The sequence below is a fragment of the Emiliania huxleyi genome, assembly GCF_000372725.1.
Source record: "Emiliania huxleyi CCMP1516 unplaced genomic scaffold EMIHUscaffold_107, whole genome shotgun sequence".
Lineage (NCBI taxonomy): Eukaryota > Haptophyta > Isochrysidales > Noelaerhabdaceae > Emiliania > Emiliania huxleyi.
The window spans coordinates 358,899-376,013 of NW_005201984.1; the positions used below are offsets into that span (position 1 = coordinate 358,899).

Consider the following 17,115-nt stretch of genomic DNA (forward strand, 5'->3'; position numbering starts at 1 on the left):
GCGCCGAGCCGAGGGTCGACGCCTTGAGGCGCGACATCTTGGACATGTGCCGCCCGCCTCCGCCCCCGCTGCCGCCGTGCGGGGCGTCCTCGTCGCCAAAGTCGTAGCCCCCGCTGCTCGTGCGGTTGGCCGACTTGTAGTCGAGGGCCGCCGTCGCCGCGAGCAGGTCCTTTGGGTTCTGGATCTTGGAGGCGTTGTAGCGCCCGTCCGCGAGCATCGAGTTTTGGAGCTCCTCCTCCTCGTCCGAGTCCATCGCCATGTCCGACCCGTCCGAGTCCTCGTCCTCCGCCGGGTTGACGCCGTGCTTCCGGTCGTGCTCGTCGAGGTACTCGGTCCGCCCCTCGGCGTACGCCTTCTTGATTTCCGCGATGGCCGCCTCGGGGTCCTCGCCGCGCGCCTCCGCGTCGCGCGCCGCCTGGAACTCGCGCCGCTCCTGCCGCCGCTGCTCGGCCGAGCGGCGCGGCGCGCCGACGCCGCCCGAGTAGGTGTGCTTGAGGCCGGACTGCGCGGCCGAGTGCGCGCCCAGCATCATGCGGTTGCTCTGGATCGTGTGGCTCTTGGTCATGAAGGCGCCGTTGGCCATGTCCTCGGCGGTGAGGGGGCCGCGCCCCTCGGCGAGCGCCCTGGCCTGCAGCTCCTCGCGGTGCTTGCGGATCTGCTCGTTGCGCTCCGCCATCGCCCGCTTCTTCTTGTCCGCCTTCCTCGCGTCGCGGACAACCTTGAGCTCGCGGCGCGACTTGATGCCGCGCCCGCTCGACTGGATGACGCAGACCGCCCGCTTCCGCTTGCGGTACTCGGCGCGCGCGAGGGAGCCGCGCCCCGACTTTTGCATCATCGTGACGGCGTTGCCGAAGCGGATGTCCTTGGCGCGGCGCACGATCGAGCGGCCCACGGCGGAGGCGACCAGCGCCGACTGGCGCAGCTTCTTGAGCGCGCGCTGGCGGCGCATCTTAGTCATGAGGTAGATGAGCGAGCGGACCGCCGCGATGGCGCGGCGGAAGCGGTAGAGGGCGAGCACGCGCGCCATTTTTTTGAAGAACTTTGGCTCGAGCTTCTTCGTGCCGTCCATGAGCGCGTCGACGAAGGCGAGCTTGGTCGACTTGAAGAAGGCCTTGGTCAGGCCGACGAGGAAGTCGGTCCGGCCGAGGTCGAGCGCGGTGAGCAGGCACGTCGCGAAGGTGGGCGCGGACAGTGCCTTGAACTTGTCCGGGCAGAGCGGCTTGAACGACTCCTCGAGCGTCGTGAAGGGGATGCGCACCGAGTAGCCGGAGGAGAGGAGGCGGACGGCGTCCACCATGCCCGAGTTGCGCAGCTGGTCGAGCACGAGCCACTTGTTGAACTTGTTGGGCGCCTGCTCGTGGTTGGGCTTGATGCAGCGCACAAAGTGCGAGCTGGTCGCGCGCAGCGTGCGCATCAGATCGTCGAGCTGCTTCTGGTACTTGTCGGCGACGAAGCCGGCCCGCTTCCCGCCGCCCTTGGAGCCGCCGGTGAAGGCGTTGATCGAGCCGACCGAGAAGAGGTCCTTGAGGATGGGCGCGGAGGAGGAGGACATGCACAGCGAGAGGTCCTCGTGCAGCGAGTCGGTGTTCTTCTTGAGCCAGCCCGCCGTCTGGTACATGACCGAGCCCGCAAAGTGCGCGATGACAAACGCCTCCTTCCCGGTCAGCTTCGTGCCGGCGCCGGTGCCGCGGCCGCCCTTGGAACCCATCTTTGGCGGCGAGATGTGCTTCGACTTGCGGTGCTCGTTGAGCAGGCCCTCCGTCATGGACGCGTCGCTCGACTTTGGCAGCCGCGAGTGCTCCGTCAGCAGGTTGAAGATGGAGCCGCCCTTGCCACTGATGGCCTCGAGGCAGGCCGTGTTGTCCTCCCACTCGACGCCGGGCCAGACGATGCCCTCCGACTTGTAGATCTCCTGCTCCGTCTTGAAGAGCGCGATGGCGAAGTGCTGGTGCAGCTGCTCGTTGGTGAAGTTGATGAGCAGCTGCTCGAGCGAGTTGCGCTCGAAGTTCTCGAAGCCGTAGATGTCGAGGATGCCGAGGAAGCCCGTGTCGTCGAGCTTGGTATCCTTGTCGATCAGCGCCGTGTTGATCTGCGTCACGATCCAGCTGAACAGCTTGCCGTACACGGCCTTCGCGAGCGCGTCCCTCGCGCTCTCCGCCTCCTCCTGCTTGAGCGGCACCTGTGGGACGTGTCGTTGGACATGTGATGGACGTGCCACCGGCGTGCCCGCCTGCTGCGCCGGAGCGGCGCCTGCATCTCGCCCCCCTTGAGCTTGAGCGTGCGCGAGGTGAGGCCCTGCTGCAGCAGCGCGTCGTGGCACTGCAGCAGCTTGCACGCCGTCCCGAGCGCCTTTGTGTTTTGGATGCACGCGTCGCCGTTGACCGTCTCGCCGTACGTGATGTTGCCGAGCGCGAGCAGGCCCGAGAGCGTCTCCCACAGCGACGCGATCAGCTTCTCCGAGACGCCGATCTTTTGCAGCACGGAGAGCGAGTCCTTGAACTCGGCGGCGTCCCCGCCCCCGCCCACCCGGCCGCCCGGCCGCGCGGTCGCCTTGCCCGTCGCGTTGCGCAGGTACGCGTACTTGTTCGCGTCGCTCTCGAGCTGGCAGGACGCCTTCTCGCTCGACGAGAGGCCGGCCACGATCTGGCGGCGGCGGCGGGCGGGCAGAGCGTAGGCAGGGAGGCGCCGGGAGGGGGGAGGGCTTCGGACGTCGACAGCGGGAGGAGACTGGGCGGCGCGTGGCGCGGTAATGCGACCCCTCTGGCGCGCGGGGTGCAGCGGGCCAGCGGGAGCGTCTCGCCTGGTAAAAGATGTGGTAGTTGCAGTTCCTCTCGGCGTGCACGACGACGCGGGTCGCCTCGAGGAGGTAGGTCTGGATCGAGGCGCCGAGGATGGCGCCCTTCTTCGAGACGTGGATCTGCGTGAACTTGCCGAAGCGCGACGAGTTGCGGTTGAGGTTGGTCTCGGCGTTCCCAAACGCCTCGAGCAGCGGGTTGGTCATCACGAGGAGCGCGCCGAGCTCCATCGACGACTTGGACATGCCCGCCTCGGAGAGGTGCTTGGTCACGTACGCGAGGTGCTTCAGCACCAGCTTGCACGTCTCCGTCTTGCCCGCGCCGGAGGGGCCAGAGACGATGATGGCCTGCGCGCGAGGGGCAGAGCGATCGCGGCACCGCAGGAGCAATGGGCCGCCGCGGTGTCGCGCCCGGGGGCTGCGGGGGCTGGGACGGCGAGAGCGCGCCTGGCTGTCTCCCGAGCTCAGCAGCAGTCGGTACATGCGGTCGGCGATGGCGTAGATGTGCGGCGGCTCCGATCCGATCGGCTTGCCCAGGTAGCGCTTGATCTGCGGCAGAGCGCGCCAGGGCGGGGGAGAGATGCTCAGGCCGGCGCGGGAGGGCGGGGCGGCGGAGCGTGCTGCGGCAGCCTCGCCGCGGTCTGACCGGCAGGGCGCGCGCGGCGTCTAGTGCGCGCGCCTGCGCTTCCTCGTAAATCTTTAGCTGCCGGAATGGGTTGACGGCGATCAGAATGTGGCCGGTCGTGGAGTAGATGCCGCCTTCGCTCTTGGCGTAGCGCACGCCAACATTATGCAGGATCGTCGCCTCGTTCAGCTCGCGCAGGAACGTGTTGTCCTCCACTCCATCCTGCTTGTCTTTGTTTGCTCTGAGAACGTTGGCGCGCTCTGTCGTGAGCGTCTTCCCAGACGCCAGCTTGAGCGTCACGCTGCGATCGTCCTCACCCAGCTCCACGATCTTGCCCGCCTCGTAGGTGACATCGTCGTTGATGTAGCACCAGGCGGCGTCGCCCTTCTGCCACTCGGCCATGAGGCGCTTTTTCCGCGCGGGCGCCGGCTTTTTCCTCGCGTGCAGCGGCGGCGTCGAGGAAAGAAAGTAATACGCGGGGCGCCGTCGCCTGTATGTTCTTGGCAAAGGAAGACACAGAGCTCACACAAAATCACAGTGGGTGGCATGGCCATATGTTTTCTTTCTTTCTTTTAGAAAAGTCATGGTAGAGCGACGTCTTGATCCATGCAGGGCCATATGACTGCAGAGAAGAATGCAACGCCCGCTCCACAGGAAGGACGGACCGCCCGCCCGACACGTCGAAAACCCGCCGCGATTCGCGCGAAACGTGTGGTACGGCGCCGTACGCACACATGGAGAGAGAGTTGGATGCGTGGACAATTCGCCGCGCTCGAGAGACTCGATGCGTGCGCCGAGTGGCTGGCGCGCGGGGCATTTCCGCTGTCGCCGCTAGTTGAAAACTGAAGCTCCACTGGTCGCTCCATCGCCGCCTGTTGCCCATTCGGATGCTTCACTCAGGACGCGCTAGCAGCAGCGCAATGCTGTGTGCTCAGAGCTATGCCGGCGCCTCCTAGCCTACTTCCTGTGGGACCGGAGGGAGCGCGCGTCCGTACCGAGTCGGGAGAGCACAGAGGAAAGGCACGGTCCTCACACGGCAGATATCCCCGCCGCGCCCTGCGCAACGCGAACCGGAGAGCGGAGAGGTCCTGGGCGTCTCGATCTCAGCGACGTCCGAGAGTGCCGTGTGAGTGTCTGTCGTCTGTTGTGTGTCTGAGAGACCTTGTCGGCTGTCCCTCGGGCCTCGCTCTCCCTGTCGGACACGGCTGTCGCACCATGTTCAAACTCCGCACTTTAATTCGAACTTTCTCGCCTCGGCTCGTGGGGCTCGGGAGTAGTCAAGCAGGTGTGCGGGGTGGGCGGGAGGGGGCCTGGGAGCATTTTTTTGCATTTCCGAGGCGAGCGTGGGCCGTGGTGGGCCCCTCCGGGCCTCTCTCAGCAGCACGGAAAGTAGCGCGCGACAGAGCGCTGTTCTCGGCCCCCTGAGCGTATTGGGACGAGCCAGACTAGCATGCACATCGCCTTGGCACGTAGGACGCACGACTTACCCACGCACACCCCGGTGACAATCTTGGAAATCTCCCGACAATCTCCCCAAATCTCCTCCCGCTCTCGCGAGTAGCGCGGCGCAGCGGGGCGCGTTGATGTCGATGAATGCAGTGTGGACTCCTTTTCGACACTCTCTAGCACCGGTGAACACACAGGCGTTGCTTCCGAGGTGGTAAAAATCTGTGAATGCCCGCCGAAGTTGTCGCGGTTTTCCGACTTGTCTCGTGCTCGAGCCATGCCGAAAAGAGCGGGCGCAGGCCTGGGACAGCGTCGCAAAAGCGGCCAAGGAGTCCGTCCCGGCTCCAGGCCAGGACCAGATCGCCGCTCGGTACCGCCAGTTTGCGACTCTGTGCCTGCGCAGTCGTCGCTATCTCACGCTTCCGATCTCGTCACAACAGGCGCCCTCGCCGAGTGCAACGTCCTCGCGGCCGCAAAGCCGTGCTGGCTCGCGCAGAGTCGGCGTCGCAAAGAACCTGAGAGCGCCGCGGCATGCTTCGGTTGGCGACGTCCTCGGCGAGGCCATGGAGCTGCATAGCACGAGCGACGAGGGCCGCCGCGACGGGATCTACAACCAGAGAGAGCACGGACGCCGAGGATCGCTCTCCCGTGCAGCGCCGCAGCGGCTCGTCGGCGGCTCGTCGGCTGCGGCCTCGAACGGAGATCGCATGGAGGTTGACGAGGAACCTCCCTCTCTGAGCAGTGCTCCAGCGGAGCCTGCGCAGCAGCAGCAGCAGCAGCAAGCAAGCGTGCTCACGCTGGTGGCAGACATCGGACGCCTCGAGCTGGAGGAGGTTGGCCACCGTGCCGCCGCTCGCGAAGCGATTACAGCGACAACCGGGACGCAAACATCAGGCGTGCCGACGCCTCGCGAGCTGCGTGCCCAAGCCCGGCTCGACTTGCAAGTCGTAGGGCTGCGCGAGGAGGAGCGGCGGCGGCAGCGGCTGCACGCGGCGGCAACGACGAGGCTCGTTCGAGAACTGGCGCTGAAGCTCTCGAACCCGCTGCGACACTTTGGCGGGGGTGCATTCATTCAGTTGATGATGTGCGAATTCGTCATGCGGCCAGAGGTACAGGGCCGCTCCGGCCGCTCCCTCGGCGTAGCGTTTCGCTCGCAGCTGCTGCTGGTGTACGAGCCCAGCGACGTGCCGACGCTCCCGGGCCTCTACAGCCTCGACGTCTTGCAGGCGTCGCTCAACACTCCGCTGTTGCAGCGGGCCGCCCTGCAGGCGATCGACGACGTGAAGCTCTTCTCGCTCCACCTGCCCGGCGTGCTCGGCAAGGTGGAGCCGACAGAGGCCGACTCGCTCCTCGGCCTGTGGCAGCGCGCGGCGGAGGTGCGGGCAGCGGAGGCGCGCCGGCCGCAGCGCGGCCGGCCACGCCATCGCATCGAGTTCGCGCTGCGTCAAAACATGACGGGTAATCGTTACTCGGCCGCCCTGCGCAAGGCCGTGTACTTGTACCGCCACAAAAGCGGTACGGAGCGCTCAATCTCGATGCGCGGCGCTGCGTCGCTCGCTCGGGATGGCGCCACGCTCCTGTTCGACATCTCGGACGACGATATCGCACGCGTGCATAACATCATTGTGCATAACATGCAGGACCTCTCACCGTGGGCCGACAGCCAGGACGTGCAGGCGAGGGCGCCGATCTCGGGGATGACGATTCGCGCCGGATCGCTCTTCAACCGCTTCAAATCGGGAGCCCCCACCGGGTGGGTGGCGAAGCTGTTCGCGGGCGAGGCACCGACGGAGCGCAAGCTGGTCATGCAGCGCTTTACCGACGGCAGCGAGTTTGGCGGGCACTGGCACCAGCTCCTCTTCTTCGTCGACCAGAGACGGGTGCTCTACCACGAGCCCTATGGCGGCGCAATCGACTCGGGCATCGCGTCTTGCTTCCACCGGAGCCCCGGGCCTGCCGCCGGCTGGGCGCTGGAGGTGGTGGATGTGCAGCTGCAGTCTTGCACTCACGAGTGCGCGCTCTGGGTGGACTTTGTCGCGGAGGTGGCTGTCGACTACGTGAGGAGCGACCTGACTCGCTCCTTCAGCGAGTACCTTCGCGGGTGCGCTCTCCCTGTGTGTGTGTGTGCATGCCTGCGATAAGGCTGACCGGTGTCGCGCCGCCCCCGCAGGCGTGAGGAGATCACCCCGCTCAACGGCATGCGGCGGACTTGCACGGCGATGAAGACGGCGAAGGCAAAAAACAACGCCTTCGTCGCACAGCGCCGAAACGACGTGCGCACGCTGTTACGTCTAGCCTATGTCCAGCGCCAACTGCCGCACACAGGCTCCGCAACGCTGACCGCCTTTGGCGCAGCGGCGGAGCAGGAGCCTGCCGAGGACACAGACTCGGACTTTGAGATGTTGACCTAGACCGACGTGTGATTCAGATAGTTGTCTTCAGATGTGTGTGTGATTCAGATGTGTGTGCGTGTGATTTTCGGCACGGGTATAGATTAGAAGGAACGTATCGTCACACACACCCTCTTTGAGAGAGGGACACAGCGTGGTGCCACAGTAGCGGGCGCTTCTACAGAGGCAACCGGTCCGAGGGCGAGCGTTTCGCTCGCCCTGATGCGCATGAGCGACGTGGAAGCTCTCGACCGGCGCAGATGCCACGGGCGACACCAATCCCAGCCTCAAAAGGCGAGGAGGGCTGGTGGAGTGCCCAGACGGCAGTGGCTTCCGAAGAACTTTTTGCGGGTGACGCAAAGGATCCGAGGAGAGAGCACCTCGGCTGCCGGCGAGGCATCCGCCCCGCGCCCACACATCTGATGGAAAGTGCGATGAAGCGGTGGCGGCAGGCTAGCCACCGGTGGGGCACACGGAGCGATATGGCGTTCGGCTGCGATTTGAGTGCAACCGGGTGACGCATCTCCTCCACAGAGACGCGGGGACGGCGTGCCTGCGAGGCGCCCGATATGCGCCAACGGACCCAATGGAAAGTGCGAAGCGAGCACTCGACGGCTCGCAGCCTGTGGACGGAGCACGAGAGCTCGAACCTCGCACTCGCGTGCAAAATCGGCACCTCGGAGCGCCATTTTCACACCGCATTCGAGCCCATGAAAACAACAATGTACCCCAAGCAGCACGATCACGCCTCGCACCGGTGCGGTGGTGCCGGGCGGCTCTAGGGGGTCAGGCTGGCTGCATGGCACCACCCGTAGCCCGTTTTGCTGCCCTGGCATCACCCGGAGGGGGGATTGAACATAGTACGGGTGTCGGACCACACGAAACGGACCTCAGAGACGAGAGAGCGCGCGGCGCGGCCGCCGCTCGGCGGTGTGTTCAAACGATAAATAAAGCATGCATGCTCGCGCGCACGACACGTTCGTGCGCTAAGAGCACATACACCACAGCCAGTTAAATGCTCATCACAAACACACACACGACCGGGGCGGTCGCCGCAGAGATCGACCGGGAAAGGGATATATCGAGACGAAGGCGGGCCGGTCCGTCCCTCGCGTCACAGCAGCTGATCGTACCCGTACCCACCGGCCGGCTTCGCCCCGGCCAGGCCGGCCGGCTTGCCCGCCGCCGTGCCGCCCTGCTGGTCGGGCGGCGGCCCGTTCCGCCGGTGCAACTTCTGCCACACCTCTCGCTGCGTGAGCCCTCCGCCGACGGCGAGCAGCAGGAAGAGCGTCATCGGGCTGCGCAGGTACGGGTCGTGGATGAAGTCGGCAAAGAAGGAGTAGGGGTGGCCGGCGAGGGTCGCAAAGTTGGGCTCGTACCTGCGCGTGCGCGGCGGCGGAGGTCCAAGTGGAGGCGGAGGGCGGAGGGCCGGGAGGAGGGGCGGAGGGCGGTGGTGGGCGCGCCTGAGGAAGGCCTGGTAGCGCGGCTCCTCGTTGACGAGGAAGAGCTCGACGTAGCTCCGCGTCGCCACCCACGAGCCGACGACGGCCGACACGTACAGCCAGAAGGTGTCCCCGACCATCAGCATCACGACCGCCCCGACCACCGCCAGCAGCATCCGGATGGTGCGCTGCACCTCGGCCCCCGCGGGCGAGGACTGCATCTCGAGCAGCCCGTACGCGGAGTTCCCGGCGACCTCCCCGAAGAGGAGCCCCAGCGCGACGTGCAGCCCCTTCCGGAAGGCGAGCATCCCCACGCCGACCAGCAGCCCCGCGAGCAGCGTCGTCGACTCGAGCGTCTCGCAGCTCATCCGCGAGTCTGCGGCGCGCGGCAGGAAGATGTCGTCGAGGAGCAGCGCGCCGCCGATGCCGATCAGCGCACCCAGCAAGAAGGACATCGGCCGGGTCAGGTGGACGCCCAAGAAGGTGAGCAGGAGAGCGCCAAACATCACGGCCTGCGGGCGGCGGCGCGCGGGCTGAGGGAGCGGCCAGACGGGACCGCCCGCCTGCGGGCGGCACGCACAGACTCTGCACACAGCGCGGCGACGCCGTGCTCCGGCCGCAGCACCTCGTAGACTGCGCCGAGCAGCTCGTGTGGCTCGTAGTCGCTAAAGCCGAGCCGCGTCGCGACGCAGTCGTAGTAGCTGTCCCAGACGCCCGATTCGCCGAGCTGGGACGCCGCCGCGCGCAGGTCCTCCACCACGGGACTCGTCATGCTCTGGGCAAGCCCAGCGGGGCGGGAGAGGCCAATGCACAAGGTGCCGGATGCATGAGAAGAAAAAACACACCCCGTGAATAAAAAGAATCCAGGCCGCGCGGACGGTCGCGACGGCAGCGAGGTGCCCGAGCACTCAAACCAGCGCAACTGACCGTCTGCGTCTGCGTCTGCGTCGGCGGGCCAAGCCGCTCCATGAACTTCTTCAGCAGCGGGCCCAACCTCGAGAAGCAGGTCTTCGACCTGAAGCTCACCAGCAAGCAGTTTGACCGCATGTCTGCAAAGAGCACGAAGCAGGAGAAGGCGGAGCTGCTCAAGGCGCGACCGAGCTGGCGCGCCTGCGCTCTCCCACACGCTGACCGGAGAGAGCCGCCTGATCGCAGGTGAAGAAGGAGATGGAGAAGGGCAACATGGACGTGGCTAGGATCCACGCACAGGTGCGGACCCGCGCTGCCACCAGACCCGGCACCGCCGCGCCACGCGCTTCACCCGGCCCCGCTGTGTCAGAACGCGATCCGCATCCGCAACACCGCGACCAACTACCTGAAGCTCGCCAGCCGCATGGACGCGGTCGCCGCGCGGATTGACCAGGCGATACAAATGAAGGCTGTCACCAAGCAGATGGGAGGCGTGGTCAAGGGGATGGACAAGGCGGCGCGGCCGCCCGCTCCCCTCCGCCCCGCGCCCGGCGGTCGACCGCGCGCCGCCGCCCTCCCTCTCTCCCCTCGCGCCTCGCAGGCGCTCAAGTCGATGGACATGGAGCAGATAGGGAAGGTGATGGAGCAGTTTGAGAGCTCGTTTGAGAACCTCGACCTCGCGTCGGCCACGGTGGAGAACGCGCTGGGGGGGGCCACCGCCGCCTCGATGCCCGAGGCCGAGGTCGACGAGCTGCTCGACGCCGTCAGTGCCGAGCACGGCCTCGAGATTGCAAACAAGGCGGCGGCGGTGGGCAAGGGGGCGGTGCAGATGGGGGCGGCGGCGGACGAGCACGATGACGCGCTCGAGAAGCGGCTCCAAGCGCTGCGCGAAGGCGCGATGTGAGGGCGCTGCCTTGGACGAGTTGGGGTGTACGGGTCTCGTGCTGTGTCTTGTTGTCAGTGAGAGAGAGCCGCGGGCGGCGGCGGCCCGCGGCGGTCGCACACGCGCTCGCGGCGCGGGTGCCGGCGACGCACACGGCGTGCGCGGCGAGGCGGGGAGGGCCCTCCGTGGGACAAGGGGCAAGGAGCGCCATGGTACATTACGCCTCGAGTTCATGTGAGTTCAAGTTGCTCATCACATCACTCGTGACACGGCCAGAAACACGCGCGGCCAGAAGCATATACGAACACATAGACAACACATGTGCATCGGTTGAGAGGGACGAGCACCGGGTCGTGCTTCGCACTTGACTTAAGAATCGCTGCGCTGGGGACGGAAGATGCGCCCGTCCTCGTGCAGGTAGCGGCCGTCCGGAAGCACCTACTCATAGGCTGACGAGTGACGTCACGGCTGTGTCAGTGATGTTCACAATCGTGCGGCGCCGGCTCACCCTGATCACTCCCGGCGGCAACTGCGGTTCACTGCTCACGGGGACGTTCGAGAAATCCCCTCGCAGATACAGGTAGCCAAAGTAGACCGAGAAGAAGGCCCATATGCCAGCAGGGATGAGCCAGTGCTGGCCCTTCTTTACGTCAAGAAGGAGTTCCGGATTGGTGAGCTTGAAGAGCAGCGTCGCGTCAGGCCGAGGCGGAGGTGGCGGGACCGGCTTTCCAGAGAGGCGCCGGCGTGCTCGCCAGAGTACAGCGCGCATGTGAGGCAAACAGGCGTCCCCGGTGTGAAACAAAGAAAGATTTTCTTGCTGCCACCTTGAGGTCCTCGCCTTAAAATCTTGGTGGCGGCGTCCCGTCCTCCCATCCCTCCCTTGCCTTCTCTGGTTTCTGACTTTGACTTTGTTTAAATAAGTTTTGGGGTTTTGTCTTCATACTTCAAACTTCACTATGACTCGATCAAAAAAAAACAATCAACCTCTCTCTCACTATCTTTTAACACTTATTACAACGCAACGTACGACGTGTTGCGTGCTCAAAACAGCAACCCGACTAGACGCTCTCCCGAGAGACACACGCATGATCCTCGTACACCTGTCGTACACCTGTCGTACACGATCCAGAGGGTGGCGCGACGTCTGCTGCCCAGATGCTCTCGTAGTACACACCCCCTGTGCTGGCATGGCAATCGCAGCATGCGACATGGATTGTGACTCGGCACGGCCTTACCTCTCCGGTATTTGTGGACGTTGACGGTCATGAGGACACAGCGAGAGAAATGCGTCAGACGAATCTATCTACCCTCGCAGGTTTGTCCGCCTGAAGTCTGAGCACGACGACATTTACGCGGACCCGGACCAGTGCATGACCGTGACAACGGGTGCGACGGGCTCGGCCCTTTTCTGCTTTGACCACCAGCCGCCGGCACCCCCACCGCCTATGCCCCCGTCGATCCCGCCGCCCTCGCCGCCTTTGCCACCGCCACCCGGTCCACCGCCACCGCCGCCGCCACCACCACCACCGCCCCCAGGGCCACCACCGCCCTTGGCGCCGCCGCCGCCACCGCCACCGCCGCCCCCAGGGCCACTTTTGCCGCCACCCTCGCCACCCTTCCCAATGCCGCCACCGCCACCCTCGCCACCGCCGCCTTCGGCGCCACCACCACCACCGCCACCGCCGCCCCCAAGTCCACTCTCGCCGCCCCCGGGGCCATTGTCACCGCCACCCACGCCGCCACCACCGCCGCCGCCACCGCCGCCAACACCCCCGCCGCCCTCGGCGCCGCCGCCACCACCCCCACCGCCGCCCCCGGGCCCATTCTTGCCGCCTCCCTCGCCACCGCCCCCAATGATCGAGGGCTACATCTTCGAGGACAAAGACATCAACCAGCAGTTCACGGAAGACCTCGACGAGTACCTCGAAGGCGTGACCGTCTTCATCACCAACGGAGACGTCACGTACACCGTCGTCACTGACGCGAACGGCTTCTACAGCCAGGAGTTGCCGTCGGCGGGCGAATGGACTGTGGTCATCGACGAACGGTCCTTCGCTCTGCTGAACAAGCCGTCGCTAAGGCAGACCGTCGGCACCGGGTCCACAATCGTCGATGTGCCACCCGGCGGGGTGGGGTATGACGTAGACGGCTTCACGCAGCCCTCGTCTTTGAGCGGCACGATCTTCATGGACGCGGGCGTCACTGGCGCCTTCGATCCCAAGATCGACGACGAGGGCCTCGAAGGCGTGACCGTCATCATCACCAACGACGACGGTGACAGGTACGAGGTCTTCACAGACGCCGACGGCAGCTACGCTCAGGAGCTCCTTCCCGGCGAGTGGACAGTCACCATTGACACGTCCACGCTGCCGCCCGGGCTCGCGCAGACGATAGACGACAGTCCCACGGTTGTATCTGTGCCATATGGGGGCGTGGGCAGAGACCTGGACGGCTTCGTCAACTTCTCGCCGCCTCCGTCTCCGCCACTGCCCTCGCCGCCACCACCCCCCTCGCCACCGCCACCCTCGACTCCGCCGCCGCCGCCACCGCCACCGCCCCCGGGGCCGTTGTCGCCGCCCCCGGGGCCACTGCCGCCACCGCTGCCTACACCCCCGCCGCCGTCGCCGCCGCCACCACCGCCGCCCTCGCCACCGCCACCCTCGACTCCGCCGCCGCCGCCGCCGCCACCGCCCCCGGGGCCGTTGTCGCCGCCCCCGGGGCCACTGCCGCCACCGCTGCCTACACCCCCGCCGCCGTCGCCGCCGCCACCACCGCCGCCCTCGCCACCGCCACCCTCGACTCCGCCGCCGCCGCCGCCGCCGCCGCCCCCGGGGCCGTTGTCGCCGCCCCCGGGGCCACTGCCGCCACCGCCGCCTACACCCCCGCCGCCGTCGGCGCCGCCACCACCGCCGCCCTCGCCACCGCCACCCTCGTCGCCGCCGCCGGAAAAGTACTGCCGTTGCGATTCCGGGGAGTACACGATTGGGGAGGACTTTCTGGGCTCGGCAACGCAGTGCCTCCCAGAGGGAACGCCAGCCTTCATGAGTGACACGGAGTCGCTGGATTTCATGGAGGCTCTCGTCAAGGAGAGTTCCACGGCCGAGATGGGCTCGCTGCGCTCCTCCTCCGCTAAAGGTTTCGGCTACTTCCACGTTGTTGGGGGCGCGATCCTCGTCTCGGTCGGCTTTCTGGCTGGGCGCGCGATGGCGCAGGCCACCGCCTCAGGTGTGCACCACCCACGCGCGCCCTGCATAGCGGAAGCCCGCGGTCACACTTGCCCATTCGACGCAGCGCTGACGCGCATGATTGGAGCAGGTACGAGGTCGTCGGGCATGCTGTGAACACCTGAGTCGTGGGGGAAGCCAGCCCGATGGCCCCTGCCGCTGAGAATAAATACAAATGTCCGGGAGGCGGGCTCAGGAACTCGTGAGAGGTGCGCGCCGGCGGCGGCGGCGGCGCAACCATACAGTCTGAGTGGTGATCGTGCAAGGTGTCACACTGAGCGATAGCGGCCACACCGGCGTGCGAAGCAGAGGAGGAGCGCGGTGGTGGTGAGCATCGCCGTGAGATGACATGTAGAGAAGCCACGAAGGCACAGACAATCAAACAGGACACAAAAACGAGACAAAGAATGCGATAGTGTGTGCGGCCGCTACCAATAAAAGAATTGCGCGCCGGGGTGCATGGGTGCATATGCCCGGGAACAGCCCCTCCTGGCCCGATGCGCGCGCGAAGCCATGCAAAGGCGTCGAGCTGCTTGATCAGCTCGACAAAGACGGCGCGTGCAGCCGCCTTGGTGAGGATGTCGGCGAGCATCACGGCTCCGGGTAGAGGTGTTCAACGGAGATCACCTCGCGTGCGACGAGATCACGGAGGAACTCGGCAGCGCGCAGGATGTGCTTGGTCTTCTTGAATGCGACGGGGTCGAAGGCCATGCCGACGGCGGACTTGGAGTCGCACTTGATGACGCTGGGGGCGTCGCGACAGGGATGCCGAGGTCGATGAGCAGCTCCGCGCGAATGAAGATAACCTCCTTTGGCAGCAAGCATAGCGCCAAAGAACTCGGCCTCGGCGCTGGAAAGGGTGGCGGAGCGCTGCATCTTTGAGAGCCAGTGAAAGAGGCACCTGTGGTAGAAGAACATCCCGCCAGAGCACGAAAACTTGGTGGCCCAGCTCGAGTCGACAAAGCTCTCGAGGCCACGGACGGGATTAGGGCGCATGATAAAAGCGCGGCCAGCGGTGTTGCGCAAGTAGACGAGGACGCGATTTGTGTGTGTAATACGTCTACAAGTTGCTATGACTGCAGTCTTCGACCATCTGAGCCACCCCCCCCCCTTCCTCCCTGCCCCGCCCCCGCCTTTCCTCTTCTCCCCTTCCGGCCCAGCTCCACTCATCCATCTCTCGCCATCTCCTGCAGGTGCAGGGGAGATACGAAACGAAAATTGATGGGCTTGCCCATCCCGGAGTGGTTCGACCCCACATAAATCCGAGACGGTGACGGGATGCTGTCGTGTGGTGGTCTCAGGCCCAGTGAGGTAGTGCATCTGACTATCCCGGATCCTGCTGAACAAGCTCCTCTTGTAGCTCGATCGGTCACACCGCCATCGCCGTCGGGGAGAGGGGGGACGACACTGCTTCTGCAGCGTGCACCTCGATCCTGTACCGTGTTTGTTATGGCCCCCCCAAATGAACACACCAGTGAGGGTGGGCGAGACGATCGAGGGGTCCCGTACCATGCGGAATCGACCCTATCAAGTGCTCATACAAGTGCTCAAGGACGCGAATTGCAGCCTTAAAGTGCGACGGGCCGGGGTTGGTCATGAAGCGGGCGAGCTGCGAGGCGGAGTAGGCGATGTCGACGCGCGTCATATTCGCAAGCTAAAGAAGCCGCCGACGATGGCCATGTACGCATCGCGAAACTTGGACATCTCGTCGACGTCGTACTCGACGGAGCCGAGAACGGGCTGATCGGCGGGAGAGAGCTCGAGGCCTTCCTCACGTCAATCGGCGAGTCGCGAAGAGACGAGAGCGCGAGCGATCGAAGTACGACTCGAACTTTGCGACGAGGTCGGCGGTGTAGAGGTCCTGAGACAAGGTCAGAGAACGAGCAGCGCGGTTGCGAGTGATGGCGGTGTTGAGCGGAGGATCCACTCGAGCTCGCCCTTGTCCTCGGTAGGAGAGCGTCGCGAGATGTCGGCAACAAAGCGCGCACGTAAGTTGGGGCAGTTGTCGGCGAGGAGTGTCGTCGACATAGACGAGAGCCCACAAGACGGTGCCGTCCTTCTCGTAGGTGTAGAGGCAGACGTCGATGGTCGAGCGCACAAAGCCCCACGACACGAGGAAGGAAGAGAGGAGCTGAGCCCATTCGTAGGGTTGTCAAACGTTAAGAGCTGAACAGTGTTGCTAGTGTTAACAGTAACAACAGAACAACAGCAGTGGGGCTCCCCAACAACAGTGTAGCTTACGTTAGGCGAAATTATTAGGCCGACTGAACAACAGTAAGGAAGGCCTGGCAGTGACCCACGACGATCTCCAGCGTCCAGTGCGGGTAATACCCGAAAATACCCGGAAAATCCCAGGTATTTTCGGGTTTTACCCCTTACCCGGGTTTTTTGCCATTTTCTGCTTGCTGGCCGCTGAAGCCTGAACAAACAGAGATCAGAGTATCGAAAGCGTAATACAACAGTAACAAACAGTAACAGCATGGGCTGGGATGAACACTTGAACAACGTTGAGGATTTCAGCCAACAATAGCGCAACTGTTAGGCCCCAAATTAACGTTTGACAACCCTACCCATTCGCGACAGGTACGTATATGATATAAGGCCATACCAAGGTACACCGTACTGCGTTACTCACGCCGAGTTCGCCGACGCGCGCGCACGCAAGGCGCGGTGACTTCGTCGTCATGCCTCTCAGGCGCTGAGCGCGCTCTCTGACAGCACGACGTCGTCGTGCTCTCTGTGATCCCACACGTACATGCTGCATCTGCTCAGAGACTCACTGAGCGCGCGCCTGCTGCTTGCGCCGTGCGGCGATGGCGAGCCAGTGCGCGCCGCTCCGCGAGGCTCCGGGTGCGGGCGGCGGGTCCCCCTCGTCGCGCGCCGCCCGGAGCACGTGGTGACACAGCGAGCGGAGGAACGGGCGCTGCAACGGCTCGTCGTCGCGCGCCTCCGCGTGGGCCAGCAGCAGCCGCAGCGAGCGCATTCCGACCGCGCAGCGGTTGCGCTGGAGCCGTAGCGCTGTGTGGTAGAGCAGGAGGTACGCTGGCACCAAGTCGGGCTTCTCCTGGGTGAGGCACTCATACAGCAGCCGGTCGCAAAAGGTGTGCAGCTCCACCGCGTCGGGGGAAGCGGTGAGCGCTGTCGCGGCGGGCGTGGCGGCGGGCGCGGCGGCGCGGCGGCAGAGGTGCTGCGCAAAAGCGCGAATGGCCGGCTCGGAGCAGAAATGGGAGAGGGACGTCTCGCGCGGCGCGGCGGCGCTGCCAAAGGGGCGGCAAAAGATGGACGAGAGGCCGTGCGCGTCCTGCTTGTACGGGAGGTGGCCAGTCTTGCGCTTCACCCAGAGCACGCGCTGGCGCAACGCGGCGGCGTGGTCCGGGCGACGGCGCACGAGCAGCGACCGGC

The 17,115-nt window shown here is 65.3% G+C and overlaps 4 protein-coding genes across 4 annotated transcripts in view; 1 reads left to right on the forward strand and 3 right to left on the reverse strand.

The window, feature by feature from the left end:
* Positions 1 to 891: 891 nt before the first annotated feature.
* On the reverse strand, positions 892 to 3,821 carry EMIHUDRAFT_428828 (hypothetical protein; the record flags this gene model as incomplete). Its single annotated transcript, XM_005792559.1, has 4 exons — positions 892 to 2,179; positions 2,212 to 2,595; positions 2,729 to 3,343; positions 3,441 to 3,821. Coding segments are annotated over 4 exons (2,667 nt in total), but the record flags the coding sequence as incomplete, so codon positions are not given.
* A 4,548-nt stretch (positions 3,822 to 8,369) lies between these two features.
* EMIHUDRAFT_466591 (hypothetical protein) lies at positions 8,370 to 9,516 on the reverse strand (the record flags this gene model as incomplete). The annotated part of the gene is made up of 2 exons (XM_005792560.1): positions 9,278 to 9,516; positions 8,370 to 9,209 (listed from the first exon to the last, which is right to left on the reverse strand). The coding sequence occupies exons 1-2, from the start codon at positions 9,467 to 9,469 to the stop codon at positions 8,370 to 8,372; spliced, it is 1,032 nt and encodes a 343-aa protein (XP_005792617.1). The 5' UTR covers positions 9,470 to 9,516.
* Positions 9,517 to 9,580: 64 nt separating this feature from the next.
* Positions 9,581 to 10,742, forward strand: VPS46A (vacuolar protein sorting protein 46A). The gene is made up of 4 exons (XM_005792561.1): positions 9,581 to 9,787; positions 9,853 to 9,906; positions 9,977 to 10,120; positions 10,208 to 10,742. The coding sequence occupies exons 1-4, from the start codon at positions 9,665 to 9,667 to the stop codon at positions 10,508 to 10,510; spliced, it is 624 nt and encodes a 207-aa protein (XP_005792618.1). The 5' UTR covers positions 9,581 to 9,664; the 3' UTR covers positions 10,511 to 10,742.
* Positions 10,743 to 16,489: 5,747 nt separating this feature from the next.
* EMIHUDRAFT_108675 (hypothetical protein) overlaps positions 16,490 to 17,115 on the reverse strand; it is a gene marked incomplete at both ends in the record, with an annotated part of 1,573 nt that continues 947 nt past the window's right edge. Inside the window, one exon of the mRNA XM_005792562.1 lies at positions 16,490 to 17,062. Coding sequence (XP_005792619.1) covers positions 16,490 to 17,062 — 573 coding nt within the window. The remainder of the gene's footprint in view (positions 17,063 to 17,115) is intronic.